General features: G+C 37.5%; 1 protein-coding gene and 1 non-coding gene across 3 annotated transcripts in view; both read right to left on the bottom strand.

The window, feature by feature from the left end:
- Positions 1-5,961: 5,961 nt before the first annotated feature.
- The window catches only part of KIF11 (kinesin family member 11), a 75,329-nt gene continuing 64,074 nt past the window's right edge, over positions 5,962-17,216 (bottom strand). For both annotated transcript variants that reach the window (XM_071215776.1, XM_058298779.2), the window contains 5 exons: positions 13,838-14,117; positions 11,639-11,861; positions 10,257-10,405; positions 9,175-9,294; positions 5,962-7,338 (listed from right to left, as the gene is read on the bottom strand). In XM_071215776.1, coding sequence (XP_071071877.1) covers positions 7,207-7,338; positions 9,175-9,294; positions 10,257-10,405; positions 11,639-11,861; positions 13,838-14,117 — 904 coding nt within the window. In that variant the 3' untranslated portion in view covers positions 5,962-7,206. The remainder of the gene's footprint in view (positions 7,339-9,174; positions 9,295-10,256; positions 10,406-11,638; positions 11,862-13,837; positions 14,118-17,216) is intronic.
- Positions 12,688-12,762, bottom strand: TRNAG-CCC (transfer RNA glycine (anticodon CCC)). The gene has a single exon. It is a non-coding gene; the product is annotated as a tRNA-Gly (tRNA).

Here is a 17,216-nt window from a genome sequence, read left to right as displayed (position 1 = left end):
TGGTTAGTAGCAATGCTTTAATATTTGATTGTAACAAATGTACCATCCACATGTAAAATATTATTAATAGAAGGGGATGGAAAAGGGGGAGGGCATTGGGTATATGAGAATTCCCTATATTTTCTATGTGACATTTCTGTAACCTAAAGCTTCTTTGATGATAAAATTGGGAAAAAAAGACACTGGGGGAAAATATGGAAGAAATTGTCACTGTACATACAAGATAACAGATCTTACAATGATAAAAGACACAACGTATAAAATTTTATTTTTTTGTGTGATCTATTTATCTTTTTTAAAAAGACAATAAAGTAAAAAAGCAAAAAAATTAATTTTTTTGTATTTTATATCTTTAAAATTATTATTTTATTTCATTATCAATTTCTAATGCTTTAATCTTTCCCTTTGCCTGGGCCATTACTTCCTTTTGCTTTCTATCTTGTAACCTTTTGTTGAGAACTGGACTTTTTTTTTTAAGATTTATTTTTATTTATTTCTCTCCTCATCCCCCCCCCCCCCCATTGTCTGCTCTCTGTGTCCCTTTGCTGTGTGTTCTTCTGTGTCCGCTTGCATTCTTGTCAGGCGGCACCAGGAATCTGTGTCTCTTTTTGTTGTGTCATCTTGCTGCATCAGTTCTCCGCGTGTGTAGCGCCACTCCAGGGCAGGCTGCACTTTTTTTCGTGTGGGGCGGCTCTCCTTGTGGGGCACATTCCTTGCATGTAGGGAACCCCTACAAGGGAGGCACCCCTGTGTGGAACGGCACTCCTTGCATGTGGCAGCACTGCATGTGGGCCAGCTCACCACACAGGCTAGGAGGCCCTGGGTACCAAACCCTGGACCTCCTATATGGTTGGCAGACACTCTATCAGTTGAGTCACATCTGCTTCCTGAAAACTGGGCATTTTGATTTTTCAATGTTATCTCTGGAATTTAGACTCTGAGGCATCTGGTTCCTTAAGCTTATATCTAACTGATATTATAACAAAGCCTTCCTCGGTTGCCAAGATCTACCCAAAAAGAAAAAAAAAAGAAAGGAAACACCTTTCCCAGTCTTTGCAGATTGATCCTTGTGAGAGTATTCTCCCTCAGGGTTGCCCGTAGTGTTTTAGTTTGCTGAAATGTGCCCAGAGCAATAAATCAGAAATGGGGGAAGTGGATGTGGCTCAAGCAGTTGGGTACCCATCTACCACATGGGAGGTTCCCAGTGCCTCCTAAAGAAGATGAGCAAGACAGCAAGTTGGTGCAACAAGGAGACATTATGAGGAGACACAATGAGGAGATGCAATGAGGAGACACAAGGAGACAGTGGAGGTGGCTCAAGTAATTGGGCACCTCCTTCCCACATGGAAGGTCCAGGGTTCAGTTACTGGTGCCTCCTAAAAAATATGAGCAGAAAGAGAGAGCACAAAACAAACAGACACAGAGAGCAGACAGTGAGAACAAACAATGAGGGGAGGGGAAGGGAGAAATAAATAAATAAAATAAATGTTAAAAAAAAAAAGAAAATAAATGGGTTGGCTTTTGCAATGGGGATTTATTAACCTTTAAACTTACAGTTCCAAGGCTGAGAAAAATGTCCAAATGCTCTTGCCTGAAAGACTGTCTGCTGGCAATCCTGGACTCTTCCGTCAAATAGGAAGGGACACAGCAGTGTCTCCCTTCAACTCTGGTTCGCAATGCTTTCAGCTCACTGGTTTCTGTTACTTCTTTTCCATACTTCTGTGATTCATTGATTTCAGCTTCTGGCTTCCAAGACTTACTCAGCTTCTGGGGGTTTCTCTCTGCTTCCATCTCCATATTCATCCCATTATAAAGGACTCCAATAAGAGGACTAAGACCTACTCTGGGTCATGCTCCACTGAAATAATCTAATCAAAAGGTCAATGTCTGAAGTAATCTAATCAAAAGGTGCCACCTATGATAGTTTCATACCCCCAGGAGTGGAATGCCTTCTAAGGGCATAATTTTCTGGAGTCCATCCAGCATCAAACACGTTCCCTTCCAGAACTGTGACCAGGGGTCCACACCTGGATCGTAAGCCAACTCTGGGCCAAGCCCTTGAGGGGCCAAGAAACTCCAATTGCTGTAGCAGTTTCATAGAATTGATGAATTCCAAAAAGAAATATTGGATTATGTTTGTTAACTGGTCTTTTCCTCTGGGCTTATTAGAGTGTATTAGATTCATAGGTTTTACTTTTACTTGATTAAATAATGATTAAGGCTTTGACTGGGCCACATCAGTAGGATGTTGCATCCTTGCCCCCTTGGTGGGTGGGACTCACAGAGAAACTGCACCACAGAGAAGGGAGGTTGGAATTTTGAGCTGGAACCCTGGAAGAAATCACACAGAGGAGCAGAGCAGCTGAGCCCAGAGAGAATTGAGCCTTGGGGAAAGAAACAGAGGTCACATGATATTCTATAGCTGGTCTTGTGGAGCAAGCAGGGCAGCTGAACCCAGAGAAAAACAAGCCCTGGGAAGAGAGGAACCCAGGAAGTCTGAAGCCTGACAGATGCTGGCAGCCATCTACTCCAACACATGGTAATAGACTTTGGTGAGGGAACTAATTTGCACTTTAAGACCTGGTAATTGTAAATTTCTACCCCCAAATAAATACCCTTTGTAAAAACCAACTGATTTCTGGTACTTTGCATCAGCACCCTTTAGGCTGACTAATAGAGTACCCTTTATTTTTTTTGAGTCAGCACTTGCCCTGTTACTGCAATCCTTTAACTGTTTTCTGGAGCTTGGAGAAAGATGTTTTTATCAGTTCTTGCTGGTTGTTCAAAGCTTCTGGAACCTTTGTTCACTTTTCATTATTTAAGGTTCTCAGACTAGAGAACCTGTCTTCAAGTTCTGATTCTTTCTTCTGCTTGCTCAAATCTGCTTTTGAGTCCCTCTAGTAAATTTTTCATTTGAATTACAGCACTCCTCAACTTCAGAATTTCTATTTAAATAATTTCTGTCTTTATTCACACTCTGTATTTGGCGAGACATTCTCATACTTTAGACATGGCTTTCTCTAGCACTTTGAGTATGTTAAATCCAATATCTAGATAAACTCAGGAACGCTTTGCTGTTGCTATTTTTCCTGTGTATAGGCCATACTTTCTAGTTCCAAAATGTCTTCTTCAACCCAAAAGAAAATCTCATATTCATTAAGCACTCCCTCCCTATAATCCCTTTCCCAACATGGCAATCATCGATGTGCTGTTTTTATGGATTTACCTATTCGGGTATGTTATATAAATGAAGTTATACAATGTGACCTTTTGTGCCTTGCTTCTTTTATTTAGCTAATGTTTTGAGGTTCATCCATACTGTAACATGTGTAATACTTTATTCCTTTTAATTATTGAGAAATATTCTATTGTACATTAATATAAGTTGTTTATTCATTCATTCACTGATGAACATTCGAGTTGTTTCAACTTTTCGGGCTACTATGATAGAGCTGCCTAACTTTTTGAAGAACCACCAAACTTTTCCACAGTGACTGAACCATTTTACATTACCATTACCAATGTAATATTCTAATTTCCCCACATCATTGCCAATACCTTTTTTTTTTTTATTGTAGTTATTCTCATGGGTAGTGAAGTGGTATCTCATTGTGGTTCTGATTTGCATTTCACTTGTGGCTAATGATGTTGATCACCTTTTCAATGTGCTTGTTTGTCCATTTGTCTACCTTCTTTAAAGAAGTGTTTATTCAAGATTTTTGCACATTTTGTAATTGGATTGTCTTTTTGTTGTTCCTCATAAACTCTGGATATAGACTATTATCAAGATATATGTTTTGCAAATATTTTCTCCCATTCTGTAGGTTGTCTCTTCACCTTCTTGATGCCTTTGATGCACAAAAATTTTTAATTTTAATGTTCATTTTCCTTTTGTTACTCATGCTTCTGTTTTTATATTTTTAGGTTTTATATTTACATAATCGATCCATTTTGAGTTGTGTGAGGTAGGAGTCCAACTTTTTGTATGTGGATATCCAGTTTCCCCAGTGCCACTTGTTTGAAAAGACTATTATTTCACCATCAAATGGTGTTGGTACCCGTAACCAGAAATCAATTGGTCATAGATTTATCGATTTATTGCTAGCGTCTCAATTTTATTCTATTGGTCAATATGTCATTCCTTATGCTAATATATTGTTTTAATTAATTACTATAACTGTGGTAAGTTTTAAAATTAGGAAATATGAATTCTCCAACTTGTTCAAGATTATTTTGACTATTCATGGTCCCTTGCAATTCCATATGAATTGGAGGATCTTCTTGTCCATATCTGCAAAAGAGGGTATTTGGAAATTTGATACAGATTTCAGAAGTGAAAGATGAGGGTCTCTTCAGGTCTTTTCTTGGCATGCAGCCTGCCCTGGGCATATGCATGGCTTTCTAAGTTCCATAGTACAGTGGCACTTCTGAATGCCCTAATTTTCTTACTCTCTCCTTTCTATTCCCTTTTGGTTTTGGTGCTCTATCGTTTGCATCATCTGCAATCTTTTGCACCAGGTAGCAGCAATTTGTTCTTTGCCTTACTTTTTTTTTTTAAGATTTGTTTCTCTCCCCTTCCCCCCCCCCCCCATTGTCTGCTCTCTGTGTCCATTCGCTGTGTGTTCTTCTGTGTCCGTTTGCTTTGTCAAACAGCACTGGAAACTGCATCTCTTTTTTGTTGCATCATCTTGCTGCATCAGCTCTCCCTGTGTGCAGCACCACTCCTGGGCAGGCTGCGCTTTTCTCATGCAGGACAACTCTCCTTGCAGGGCGCACTCCTTGTGCAGGGGGCACCCCTGAGTGGCAGGGCACTCCTTGCACATGGCAGCACTGCGTGAGGGCCAGCTTACCACACAGGTCAGGAGGCCCTGGGTATTGAACCCTGGACCCTCCATATGGTAAGCGGACACTCTTTATCTGTTGAGCCACGTCCGCTTCCCTTTGCCTTACATTTTTAAAAAATGCTGGCTGCTTCTCCACCATATGTAAGTTCAGAGGCAAAACGAAGACAAGGGCTTTGTGTCAGCTTTCAGGCTACTCCGGACAGGTTAGGACAAACTTGGAGAATAAGATCTGCTCTGCTCCCTCCAGAATCAGGATCCAGTGTCCCACACTAGGAACACAAACTGCTGTTTTCAAGCTGAGCTGGAGAAAGGAAAGGGGCAAGGGGAAATTAAAATACCACGAAATTCTCCAATCATTTTTAAATTGCCTTTTTCTTGATTCAACATTTGCTTGTTTTAACTTTTGGCTATTTTCTAGAGTTCTGATCAAGTTGCTTCTGACAATATTACTTGATTTTTCAATGCTTCTATGGAAGGTGGGGACCTTGGACCTACTTAGTCTGCTCCTTTTGCTGGCATCACTTGGTTATGTTTTTATTATTGTTATTTTATCCCCCCCTCCCCCCACCCCGAGATGGCTCCCTCATTCTGTCTGCCTCAGGAGGCACTGGGAACCAAACCTGGGACCTCCCATGTGGGAGGCCAGGGCCCAACAGCTTGAGCCACTTCCACTCAAGGCTGGTTGCCACTCGCCTTCTTTAGGAGGCACTTCAGGACCTCCCCAGTAGGAGACAGGTACTCCGTTGCTTGAGCCACATCTGATCCCCCGATTCAGTTATTTTTTCAGTGACGTATATTGTATATGAAAATTTGTAGAGCTAATTTGAGGCTCTGAACATTAAATTTCTCCAGAGAGGATTTGTGTTTGCTTTTGCTACCAGCTAAACTAATTGAATTAGCATCTCCAGATTATCTTAAAAAGTTAGCAAATGAGATGATTTGAAGCTGGACTTCAAACCCTGGTGGGCTGGTCTCATTCATCTTATGCCTAAGGTATGAAATCCTGAAATGTTTACCTGGCAGTACCTGTGTAGGAGTTTGTTAGGCATTTAAATGTAAATTTTGCTTAACTCTGTCAATGTACCCATTGCCAGATAAGAAATTTGGAGCAAGCAAGTCAAGGTAGAAACCAAATTTATTAATCAAGGATTTACTGAGGCCAGTTTATTTTATTAGATATTATCCAGAACTTAAGTGACATCTGATTTTACAGAAAAATTATATCGTTTTTATTAAGATAATACTTCTAACAAGCATAATTTAGTTCCCTGAAGATGGACATTTTCTAATTCTCTGAGGTTTTTTTCCTTAGTTATTAAAGTTAAGTCTCTCTAAAATTTATATAGTTAGCTCAACATGGGCAAACATTTATTCTTCCCTCATATTCCTTCTAAGTACTCTAGTTCTTCATGTTGAAATATATCAACGTCCAGAAATCTGGCTGCCAGATTGTAAATGTCAGGGACCTTCTAAGAGTTAAGATTTCAATAGAAAAAAATATGCATATACTTATTTTATTATATACAAAGAATAACAAAAAGTTTTGTCAGGTAAACAAAAGAAATAGAAATTATACTCAAATTTAAAGTTTCTAAAAGCACCTAAATCATTGTGACCCTTTTCATAATGTAGCTTTAGAATAGGACCACATAACCATTAATTGGAGCTGTAGGTAGTACTCCCCCAAAAACAATTTATATTCTGGAGAAGTTGGCTTTTTTTTAACTCTCTGGGAGCTAATGGTTTAGGTCTTACAAAGGAATGAAAAGATTTCACATCTGAGTGGAAACAAAAAATGTTAAAGGAAAGGATACTTCTTCTAGAGTTGTTTATTGTCAACAGTGATTTTAGAGATAACTACTGACCAGTATAAAAAATTTCTAGGTAAAACTCTAGCATACATTTTTGTATCTCTACAAATAGTTTGGTGACAAATAAAAAAGGGAGAAAATGAACTGAGGAGAAGGCAGAATGGAAAAGTCTAGTAATGGAGGCAAGCACATAGACATAATTCAATCATAAGGTGAGAAAGAAAAGATGATCCTTTCCAAGACCAAGTGTTGGTGATATTTACCAATGTAAGGCAAGCTTAAAAAAACATTGCAGCTTCCAAATATTTTTTGTTTAAATAATATGTAAGAAAAATACTTTTTCATTTGTTATGAAAAAGCTATTTTATATCAAAAGCTAGAAATGCATATTTATTCAATGTAAATCCTAAATGAAACCAAACTTAATATACAGTGAACTACAGGGTTGACAGATTTCTGGTTTTCAATCTATATACAAAACTCAAGTTCTGGGATTACAGGTTTTATCTTTCATTTTTCCTTAAAAATAAAATTCCCGACCCTCAATTTAACTAAAGATTTATCTGGGCTCGTAGAGGTAGTCTGCTCTTTGTAACAGAGTACTCTGTAGTTTCTTCCACTTTAGATCTCTCCAATGGGTTAATGCCTCTGTTTTCTTTGTCTTTTCCATGTGGTTTTTTATGCTGTGGATGGAAGGGTAGAAATTAAATCACTATAAACTAATATTTATATTCATTAGCCATACTCTATTTTTATAGGTAAGAAATTAAGTTTGGAAAACTAAAGAAAAGGGTCAGTAGAAAGTTATGCCAACAATATGTTTGGCATGTAGAGGTGAACACCTTCATTCTACTACCAATGGAAGAGGTGGAGGTGAAAGAAATATTAATTTTCTGCATTATTTTCTAAGGCATAATTACAGATTTTACCTGAGGATAGTGGTTTACAACAGGGAATCATTTTGCCCCCTACTCCCTATGAGCCATTTGGCAATGTCTGGAGAAATTTTTGGTTGTCAATACAAGGAGGTGCTACTTACTGGCTTCTAGTGGGTAGAGGCCAAAGATGTTGCTAAACACCATACAATGCATAGGACAGTTCATACACAACATAGCTCAAAATGTCGATAATTCCACTGCTGAGAAACCCTGCTCTAGGGAAATAAAGATTTGCTATCATGCAAAAAAGGCAATTCTATTTTAAGTAGAGAATCTAGCATGGGCTACCTTAAAAGAGTGGTCTATCTTATTTTTAAAATCTTATTTTACATTCTCATTAGTGGACTTCTCCTACTGGCAAACTGAGCAACTGGTGTCACTTGTTGTGGACTCAGTCATCAATGCTGAGACAAATCATAATCCAACTTTAGAATGTTAAACTCAGGGAAACTCCCCTCACTAGACTGCTATCATGGAAAACATAATTTCTGGACTTCAGCCAAAGGTCTAAAACCAAATGCTTTCTTCTACAGTAGGATCTTTCTTACCATAGCTCAAGCACTAACCCTGGCCTTCAAAATACTACAAATAGTAATAATGAAATGATTTCTGACTAGGGATTAAGTAGTCACTAATGCTCTCTCTAACTTTCCCCTTTTCTTAAATTTTTAAGATGGAAAAGAGGGGTGAAAAAAGTTAAATACATTTAAATTTCTCTAATAGTAAAGAAGAAAGAAAAAGGTAGGAAGAATTTTTGGAAAAAAATTGTTCTGAGACAGAGAGAGAGGAATTTTTAAAAACCTGAAATAAACCATTTAAAACTTTAAATTTGGGGCTAATGCATCATTAGATCTTGGGGGAAGGAACGCAAGACAGGCACAAGCATATTCATATTGAAGGAAGCACTTCAACTTAAAATGTAGATATCAGAGACCTATGTAAGGAAATCCTTACTTCACAGACTTTGTCTAGGCTCATGTCCACAAAATACAGGAACAGAAGCTAAGCTGATTATAGTGTCATGCTCCAGACAATTTTCTAAAAGTGGACAGGAGAGGTCATAGGGCTTACTTGTATAGAATCAGAGCAGACAAGGAGCTCAGGAAATGGGGGATAGTTAACAAGAACAGCTTCAGACAGGAGGTCACTAACTTAACCTGAAATCCTTTCAGTTTCTCAATCTTTTAAATTAAATCTCCTGGCCTTTAAAGTTTGATTGTGTATAGGACTCCAGGACTTCCATTTCAAAAATAAAGGGAAGAAAAAAATGACTTCCCTCAGTATCCATTCTGAGGATATAGGAAGCAGAAAGGGGATTAATAGAATAGTTTAAGATTATCAGCTGACGGTAGAGATTTAAGTCAAATTTTGCCATTATTCTACATAAAGTCATTTATTAATATCAGAATTTTATAAATAATTTAAATCAGAAAAATTAACAAAGCATCCTAAAGGGCTGAGTTAAAATGTCTTCTTGGTCCATCAAATAGCCTGCCTAACTAAATAATGGTTTTATATTGAAAAGCAAATGACTGATTTTTTAAGTTAGATGTGTAAGAGTTATCTGATATTACCAGGTACCTGGAAAAATGGAACTCCTGATGAACCTGATGTACAATCCATGCTAATATCTACAGTTGGCTCTTGGTTTAGAGATTCTTCAATAGTGTACTCCAGAATTGCCCTTTCTTCTTCCATGTCCTAAAATAAGAAACTGGATGAGTGATTGGATCCAAGGGCTTAAAAATCTTCACAAAAGTAAAGGCAGTTTTCTTGGAATATAACATTAACAACCAATGTATAAAAGTTAAACTTCAACAAAATTAGTAAAAAGTCTACCAAATAGTTAAAAGTACTCTTTAATGTGTTTTCATATAGCATAGAAATACCAAAATATTGAAAGTAGTCATCTCAGAATAGGGGGACTATAGTTTTTATTTTATTACTTTCTATATTTCCAAAGTTTTCTAAAATTATTATAGTTAACACAGATTATGAAGATAGACTGTCTAAGTTCTAATTCTAACTCCTCCTTGAGCCACGGGACAAGGTAATTCTATGTTTCATCTATACAATGGTGGTAATGCCAGCATAAACTTCAAGGGATTATTATTTTCTTTTTAAAGATTTATTTATCTCCCCTTTCCCCCCCAACCGGGTTGTCTGTTCTGTGTGTCAATTTTGCTGTGTCTTCTTCTTTGTCCGTTTCTGTTGTTGTCAGCAGCACGGGAATCTGTGTTTTCTTTTTATTGTGTCATCTTGTTGTGTCAGCTCTCCGTGTGTGTGGCACCATTCCTGGGCAGGCTGCACTTTTCTTTCGTGCTGGGCGGCTCTCCTTACGGGGCGCACTCCTTGTGCGTGGGGCTCCCCTACGCGGAGGACACCCCTGTGTGGCACGGCATTCTTTGCGCGCATCAGCACTGCACATGGGCCAGCTCCACACGGGTCAAGGAGGCCCGGGGTTTGAGCCACGGACCTCCCATGTGGTAGACAGACGCCCTAACCACCGGGCCAAGTCTGCCGCCTCAAAGGATTATTGAGAGAATTTACTGAGTTAATATGGCCAGGCATCTATCAGTATGAGAGGCAGGGCCCTTTACTTGAAGTCTACCATATTAAGAGTTCATAGTAGAATTCTAAAAGTACAATGCTTTAAATTTTACCTCACTGGCTTCTTTGTTGTTTCCTGAACAGTTTAGCATCATTAGCAGCTCAGGCTGTTTCCTTTTTAACTGATCAAGGAGCTGTTCACGTGGTTCAGTTCTTACCAGTGTTGATGGGTATAAATAATTCTTCCTCTGTGGTGTTGTACCTTTAGTGAACATTATACAATGGGAAAAAGTTTGGGCTATTAATAAGATTATAAAAAATATATGTGCTAGAACTTATACTTTCAAATGAATCTTTATCTTCCCAAAATACAATGTACATGTAAGAAGCAATCTTGTCACCTCTCCGGCATATTCTGCTTGCTATGAATAGTATTTCCTATTTTGACAATTGATCTTAAACTCAACCATTTTCAAGATTTAACTTACCCTCTCAAAATATGAAATTTACCAAACCTAAAGACATACAAAAGATATATTGTAGGCTCTAAAAGGAGTCACAGAAATGTTTTGGAAATAGAAGCATTATTGAAATAAGCGTATGTTTCCCCATCATGATTATTTTGAAAGGGGTAATCATTTCATTATATATTTGATGTAGTGACTAAAAATTAACCAGTTTTTTTTCTTTTATAATTGAAACTCATTCTCATGACATTTATACTTCTTAATCTAGTTGAATAGTGAACAATAAATCTTACATATCTCTTAGGGAAAAAAAACATTCTTTCACAACCATCTCCTTTTATAATTGCTTTCTTAAAAAACATCTGAGATATAGTTTACATATCATAAAATTCACTCTTTTAAGTATACAATGATTTTCGGTAAATTTAGAGTATGTGTAATCATCACCACAATCGAACACCTGAATATTCAAATTACACACCTGTGTAAAACATTTTTCTTATACCTTCTTCTTGGAAGGCCTCTCTGAATCATAACTTACACTGATCTTTTATCTCTGATCTCCCAAAATGGTGATTCTCAAATGACAAAATGAGAGGGGCACGTAACAAAAAGCACAATGTGGAGGGCTTTGCATTAAACTAGATTTATTCACTTGTATCCTTCCAACATTTTTGGTGTTACACTGTCCTGTCCTTTTACAAATAGTGCTAGGTAGATGGTTGATTTGTCTTATTTTTATTTGTTTTTAAAGTGTCCTCTATTAAAAAGGTCAGTTCCTTAACTATTTGTGAAATGTTACTGAATTATGTCAAATTTCTGGGAGTATGTATCACCTATATCATGACTCTTAAACACTTGATTAGAACTCTTTGGTGCTCCATTTTTTCCCGTATTTGGGTTGACTACAGTGAGATGGTAAATTTCAATAAGGCAATGTTAAGACCTAGTTTTTTTGAGCATTTGGCACTATATAGGGTTGAATTCAACTTTAGAAATTTAATAATATTATTTCCCTTTAAAAGTACCTGTTGGTATATCTGGTTTCAGATCCTGTTGCAGAAAGCAATTCAGTTTAGTCAGACCAATTTTTATGGTTTCATTTAGTTTGAGACTTTGTGCCATCAATTTTTCTTCATCAATAGTTATCTGATCAAGGAAAATGTTACACTGGTTCTCATTAGCTGCTTTTTGTCCACTTAATTTTTCAGTAATTTCTGAACCTGAAGCCTCACAACCTTGACATACAACCTGTAAATGATGCAAATAAGCCTCATTACTAAAATTAAAGTTGTAAGTACTTTATTCAATACATCATTTTCCTTTACCTTGAAATTCCCCATAGTTTTAAAACATAAACAAAAGTAGAGAACATTTGCATTCACTACCCACCTTCAACGAATTATCAATATATAGGGTTTTAAATGGAATAAAATTTGTAACTGACTTCTCCTCCCTCTCAAGATTATTTTGAAGCAAATCCTGTATCATTATATCCATTTATTTCATCACATATCTCTAAAAGATAAGAGCTCCTTTAAATTAACAAGACCACTATCACACCTAAAAAAATTTAACAATGATTCTTTCATATCAAATATCTAGCCAGTGTTCAAATTTCACCAATTTTGACAAATGTTATTCACAATTGGTTTGTTTGAATCAGAGTTAATCTGGCTTTTGAAAGTAGAAGGGGTCATTCTTATTAATCACCCCAAGAAAACAAGTGGAAAACAAGGACTGTCCTGGGGAAGGACCTCTAGTCTTTATTCTCTTAGGATCTCTAAGTTACTTCTCATTTTCTTTTTCTTGAAAACAAACTTTTGTTGTAAATAAAACAATTGGGTCTTTTGCCCTATTGAATCTTTTAACCGTACTTCTGTGATATATTTTTATACAGTTGTCTCTCCTCTGTATTTTCTATAAATTGGTTAGATTCAGAGGTTTGATATAATTTTGGCAAGGTGATGTTGAAAGCACATAATGCCTGGTTGTGTCTTTCATGTTAAGAAGAATGAGTGGGTTCAGATGTGGCTATCTTATTAATTATAAAGTCCCCCCATCACCTTTTTTTTTAAGGAGGTACTGGGGATTGAACCCAGGACCTCATACATGGGAAGCAGGTGCTCAACCACTGAGCTACATCTGCTCCCAATGAGAGTTGCTTTTTCGTTCATTCATTTGTTTTTAGGAGGTACTGGGGATCGAACCTGGGACCTTGTACATAGGAAGCAGGCACTCAACCACTTGAGCTACCTCGCTCCCTCCCATCAGCTTTTGGTCAAATGATTTTAGTAGTCATTAATGTTCATAGGGATTACTTCATTAGGGATTGCAAAATAGTCCTATTTCCCTGGTAAATCAAGATAGAATTCTTTCCAGAAAGACAGATGGATGCTCTATTGTTTCCCTTTATTTACCAGTTTTCAGAATAATGTGCTGCTTCCCTAACATGCTCCTAAGGAAACCTATGAGTGTCTATTTTAATGAATGCTTGAGTTTTAAACTTTTGTAGATATTATTCTTTTTGATACTTAAATCATACCATTTTTTAACAGGAGGAGTGCCTTAAGATTAGCTAAGTCCTTTTGAAACAATTCCAATAATCTTTAATAACTTCCTTACTTTGGGGTATGACAAGATGTCAAGGCTTATCTTGTACATTTCTTGGCTCAAACCTGAAACAGCAATGAATGCTAGTTCCTTTTAGTAAAAATTGCTTAAATGGTTTAAAATTCTTAGATTCTTTGTACTTGATTCCTGACAATGTTAGTAAAATCCTTTTATCTTGTAGAAAGAAAAACCAAGCCACAGAGGGCTCATGCAAGTGTCAAATCAAGCAAACCCACAAATCTATCAAGAATCCTTTGAGCAACCAGAATATCTTAAATACTTAAAGCAACAAGAGATTTGAATGTATTTGGAGAAAAGTAAAAAACATTTATAAGTGAAAGGTATATGTCAAAAGAAAGGGTGACCTTCCTTGAAGAAATGAACAAATGAAAAAACAAAGATAGATACACAACAGAAATCAGATGTTAGATTATCTTATAGATCTAGGAGACATATAGCAAAGCATGTGTATACAGACTATTGTACTTAGACGTTTAAGCCATTCATTACATCTTAAATATGATTTGTTTTGAAACCAGTTCTTGGCCAAGAATATTTAATTTCCTGATTATCATTCTTCTTCCCAAAGTGGGTTCTAGTTAAAAAGTTATTACCTCCAGTAAGTTCTGAATTTCCTCTTGACTTTTATTTAAAGAAGATACACACTGCTCAGAAAAACAAAGTGTGCTCGTGTTCAGAGCCTCACATCTCTGTTCAGTCTCTTGAGATATTATTTCAAGGTTGTTATTGAGTTCATTATAGTATTTAACAGACTCTTCCACCAATTTTGTACCTTCTTGGTTAAAATGTCTGAGTTCTTGTGACAAGCCATCAGAATCAGCACAAAATTTTGTGCCATGAGAAGTTATTTTGTTGATTATATCCTTAGATTTCCTATAGGAAAGGAGAATGACACAGTTATAATGGAAAACTAAGACTCAGAAGATACACAACTACATAACTCATGAGTAGCAGATTTGAACAGAAACCAGCGTGTTTGGCTTCAGAGCCCATGCACTTAACTAATCTGCTTTGAGACTGGATCCTTCTCAATGTCTTCAATAAGACATCACACCTGCCTTAAATGACCTTGGAAAATGTGATCTTTTCATAAAATCTTTCACAGACCTCCTTCAGATATGATGTTCTTCTTTGTACCTGTTACAGCATTTATACAGTTATTAAAATAAAATTTGTCTACTTGTTTTATTCCTGCTACTAAATCACGTTACTTAAGGGCAGGTACCAGAGCCTACTCATCTCTGAATCTCCAGAAGTGCTCAACTCATCACTGAACTTTCCAATTCAGAGGTCTCTCTAGGGTTCAGCCTGTTCAGCATTCTCAGTTCTGCTTCCTATTTCCCTATGGAAGGCCGTGCTCTCTTCTCTTACCTATATACCCATCGGTTCTTCTATTTTGAAATGCTACTGACAGTCAGAAGTCAAAGCTACTAGGTGAACTCAAGCTTAGGTCAGTGATTTTCTCAAACATGAGTGATTTTACCTCTCCGGGCACATTGGGCAAAGTCCAGGTATCTTTTTGGGTTATCACAAAAGTGGGGAGACTTATATCTTTTAATGTAACATTTTTTGTACTCTATATATCTTTAAAAAAAAAAAAAAAGACAAAAAAAAAAGTGGGTACAGGCCAGGGATGCAGCTCAATATCTTACTATCCACAGGACAATACCCCACAACAAATAATTATCCAGTCCAAATGGCAGGAGGTTAAGAAACCTTGCTCTAAGTAAATCCACAGAGCATTACAAAACCAAATGGGGAAGAATTCACATTTAACATTCTCTCCTTGCCACTTGCTTAGAGCAAGAGACCTATCTCATCATCTGTCGAAAATATCTTAAAATAGTTTTATACAAATTGAAGAGAAATAAAACCAATCTACCTCTTGGCAGACCTGCAGAGATAATGTTACCTAGTGTTATGGCACTCAAACTTTAAGATGCAACAAAATCACCTAAAGGCTTGTTAAAACACAAACCATTAGGCCCACCCCCAGAGTTTCTGATTCAGGTCTGGGGTGAGTCCCCATAATGTATATTTCTAACAAGTTCCCAGGTAATGCTAATGTTGCTGGTCCCAGTACCATACTGTGAAAAACATTGAAATACAGCACATTCACATGTAGTAGGTTTTCAAAATAGTTGTTGAAAAGAAATAACCCAACCCACCCAAATGTTCTAGACCTTCATCATTGACTCTATACTTCTCTGGAAAACTCACATTTTCTCTGCAATGTCACTGACTTACCCAGTGACAAAACCCCATCCACAATGCTCTAATGAATCAGTAAAGAACACATAATAGGGAAGTGGATGTGGCTCAACTGTTAGAGCTTCCGCCTACCATATGGGAGGACCTGAGTTTGATCCCTGGGGCCTCCTGGTGAAAAAGAAAAAACAAAGTGTGCCCACACGGCAAGCCAGTGCCCACATGAGTGCCCATGTGGAGAGCCAGTACCCACATGAGTGCCTGCATGGTAAGCCAGTGCCCCGCACAAATGAGTCACGCAGCAAAATGATGACACATCAAAAGAGAGACAAGGGGAGAGTCAAGGTGAAGCACTGCAGAAACCAGGAACTGAAGTGGCGCCGCTGACAGGGAACCTCTCTCCCCATCAGAGGTCTCTAGGATTGAATCTTGGTGAATCCTAGAGGAGAGAAAATGAGAAGACAACACAGACAGCAAAAAAGTAGGGCAGGAGGAAGGGAAGGGGGAGAAATAAATATATAAATCTTTTTACAAAAAGTAAAAAGAACACATAATACAAGGAGCAGATGTGGTTTAAGCAGTTGAGCACCTACCTCCCTACATGGGAGGTCCCAGGTTCGGTTCTCGGTGTCTCCTAAAGAAGACAAACAACGAGCAGACAGAGAGCAGACATCAAGCAAAAACAAACGAGCAGGGAACAGATGTGGCTCAAGCAGTTGAGTACCCATCTCCCACATGGATGGCCCTAGGTTTTGTTCCCAGTGCCTCCTAAAGAAAAACAAACAACCAGCAGACAACAAGTAAAAAACAAGGAGCAGACAATGAACATAAACAATGAGCAAAATAGATGAGGGAGCCATGATGGGTGGTAGGGGGAGAACACATAATACAAATTAAGTAAAATCAACCTGATCAATTTATACTGTAATTTGCAAGTATGCAAATTATCAAAATCTTCACTCTCATTAGAATATGAAGGAAAAACTAAACAGTTAAATTTTATGTGAAAACAGTTGAAGTTTATTAAAGTATGCTAAAAATAGGGGCAAAATAATCCCAATGATGTTACCAAGGAATCTAGAACACCAGGAACTGGAATTTAATAGGATAATAGATATGGTACAGGAAGAAGGAAAGCAATCCAAGTTAAATATCCCTAGAATGAAGAAAGATATAGTAACTGGAGAAATAACCTTTTCAATTGAGTATATGTTTTATAGGATCACAATCAGCCTTCTTTAGGGCTGAATATTATTCCTGGATTTACCTTTAATCAGGTTAGTTCATAAATTAGTAGTGTGAGCAAACAAATAAATATTTAATATAAGTTAACCTATTTATTTCCGGAGGGTTTTCCAGGCTAACCTCATTACTTTTAAATGAAAAAGAAGCTCCCCAATATTTTTCTCCCAAGGACTTATTAAATCAATCAACTGAAATGTTGAAAGGGGAAGAACTAAAAATGAAGCAGCACTAAAAGTTAAAAACAAATTTATAGGGGGAAGCAGATGTGCCTCAAGCGACTGGGTTCCTATCTACCATATATGAGGTCCAAGGTTCGATTCCTGGGGCCTCCTTGTGAAGGCAAACTGGCCCACCTGGTGAGCTGGCCCAAGCAGAGAGCTGGCCCATGTGGTGTACAGCTGCATGTGCAGTACTGGTCCACGTGGCATGATAACCCACACAGCATCATGCTGGCCCATGTGGAGTGCTGGTCCATGCAGGAGTGCTGAGCAGCAAGATGATGCAACAAAAAGAAACACA

Source organism: Dasypus novemcinctus, chromosome 6 (genome assembly GCF_030445035.2).
Source record: "Dasypus novemcinctus isolate mDasNov1 chromosome 6, mDasNov1.1.hap2, whole genome shotgun sequence".
NCBI lineage: Eukaryota > Metazoa > Chordata > Mammalia > Cingulata > Dasypodidae > Dasypus > Dasypus novemcinctus.
This window is presented reverse-complemented; position numbering and strand designations above follow the sequence as displayed.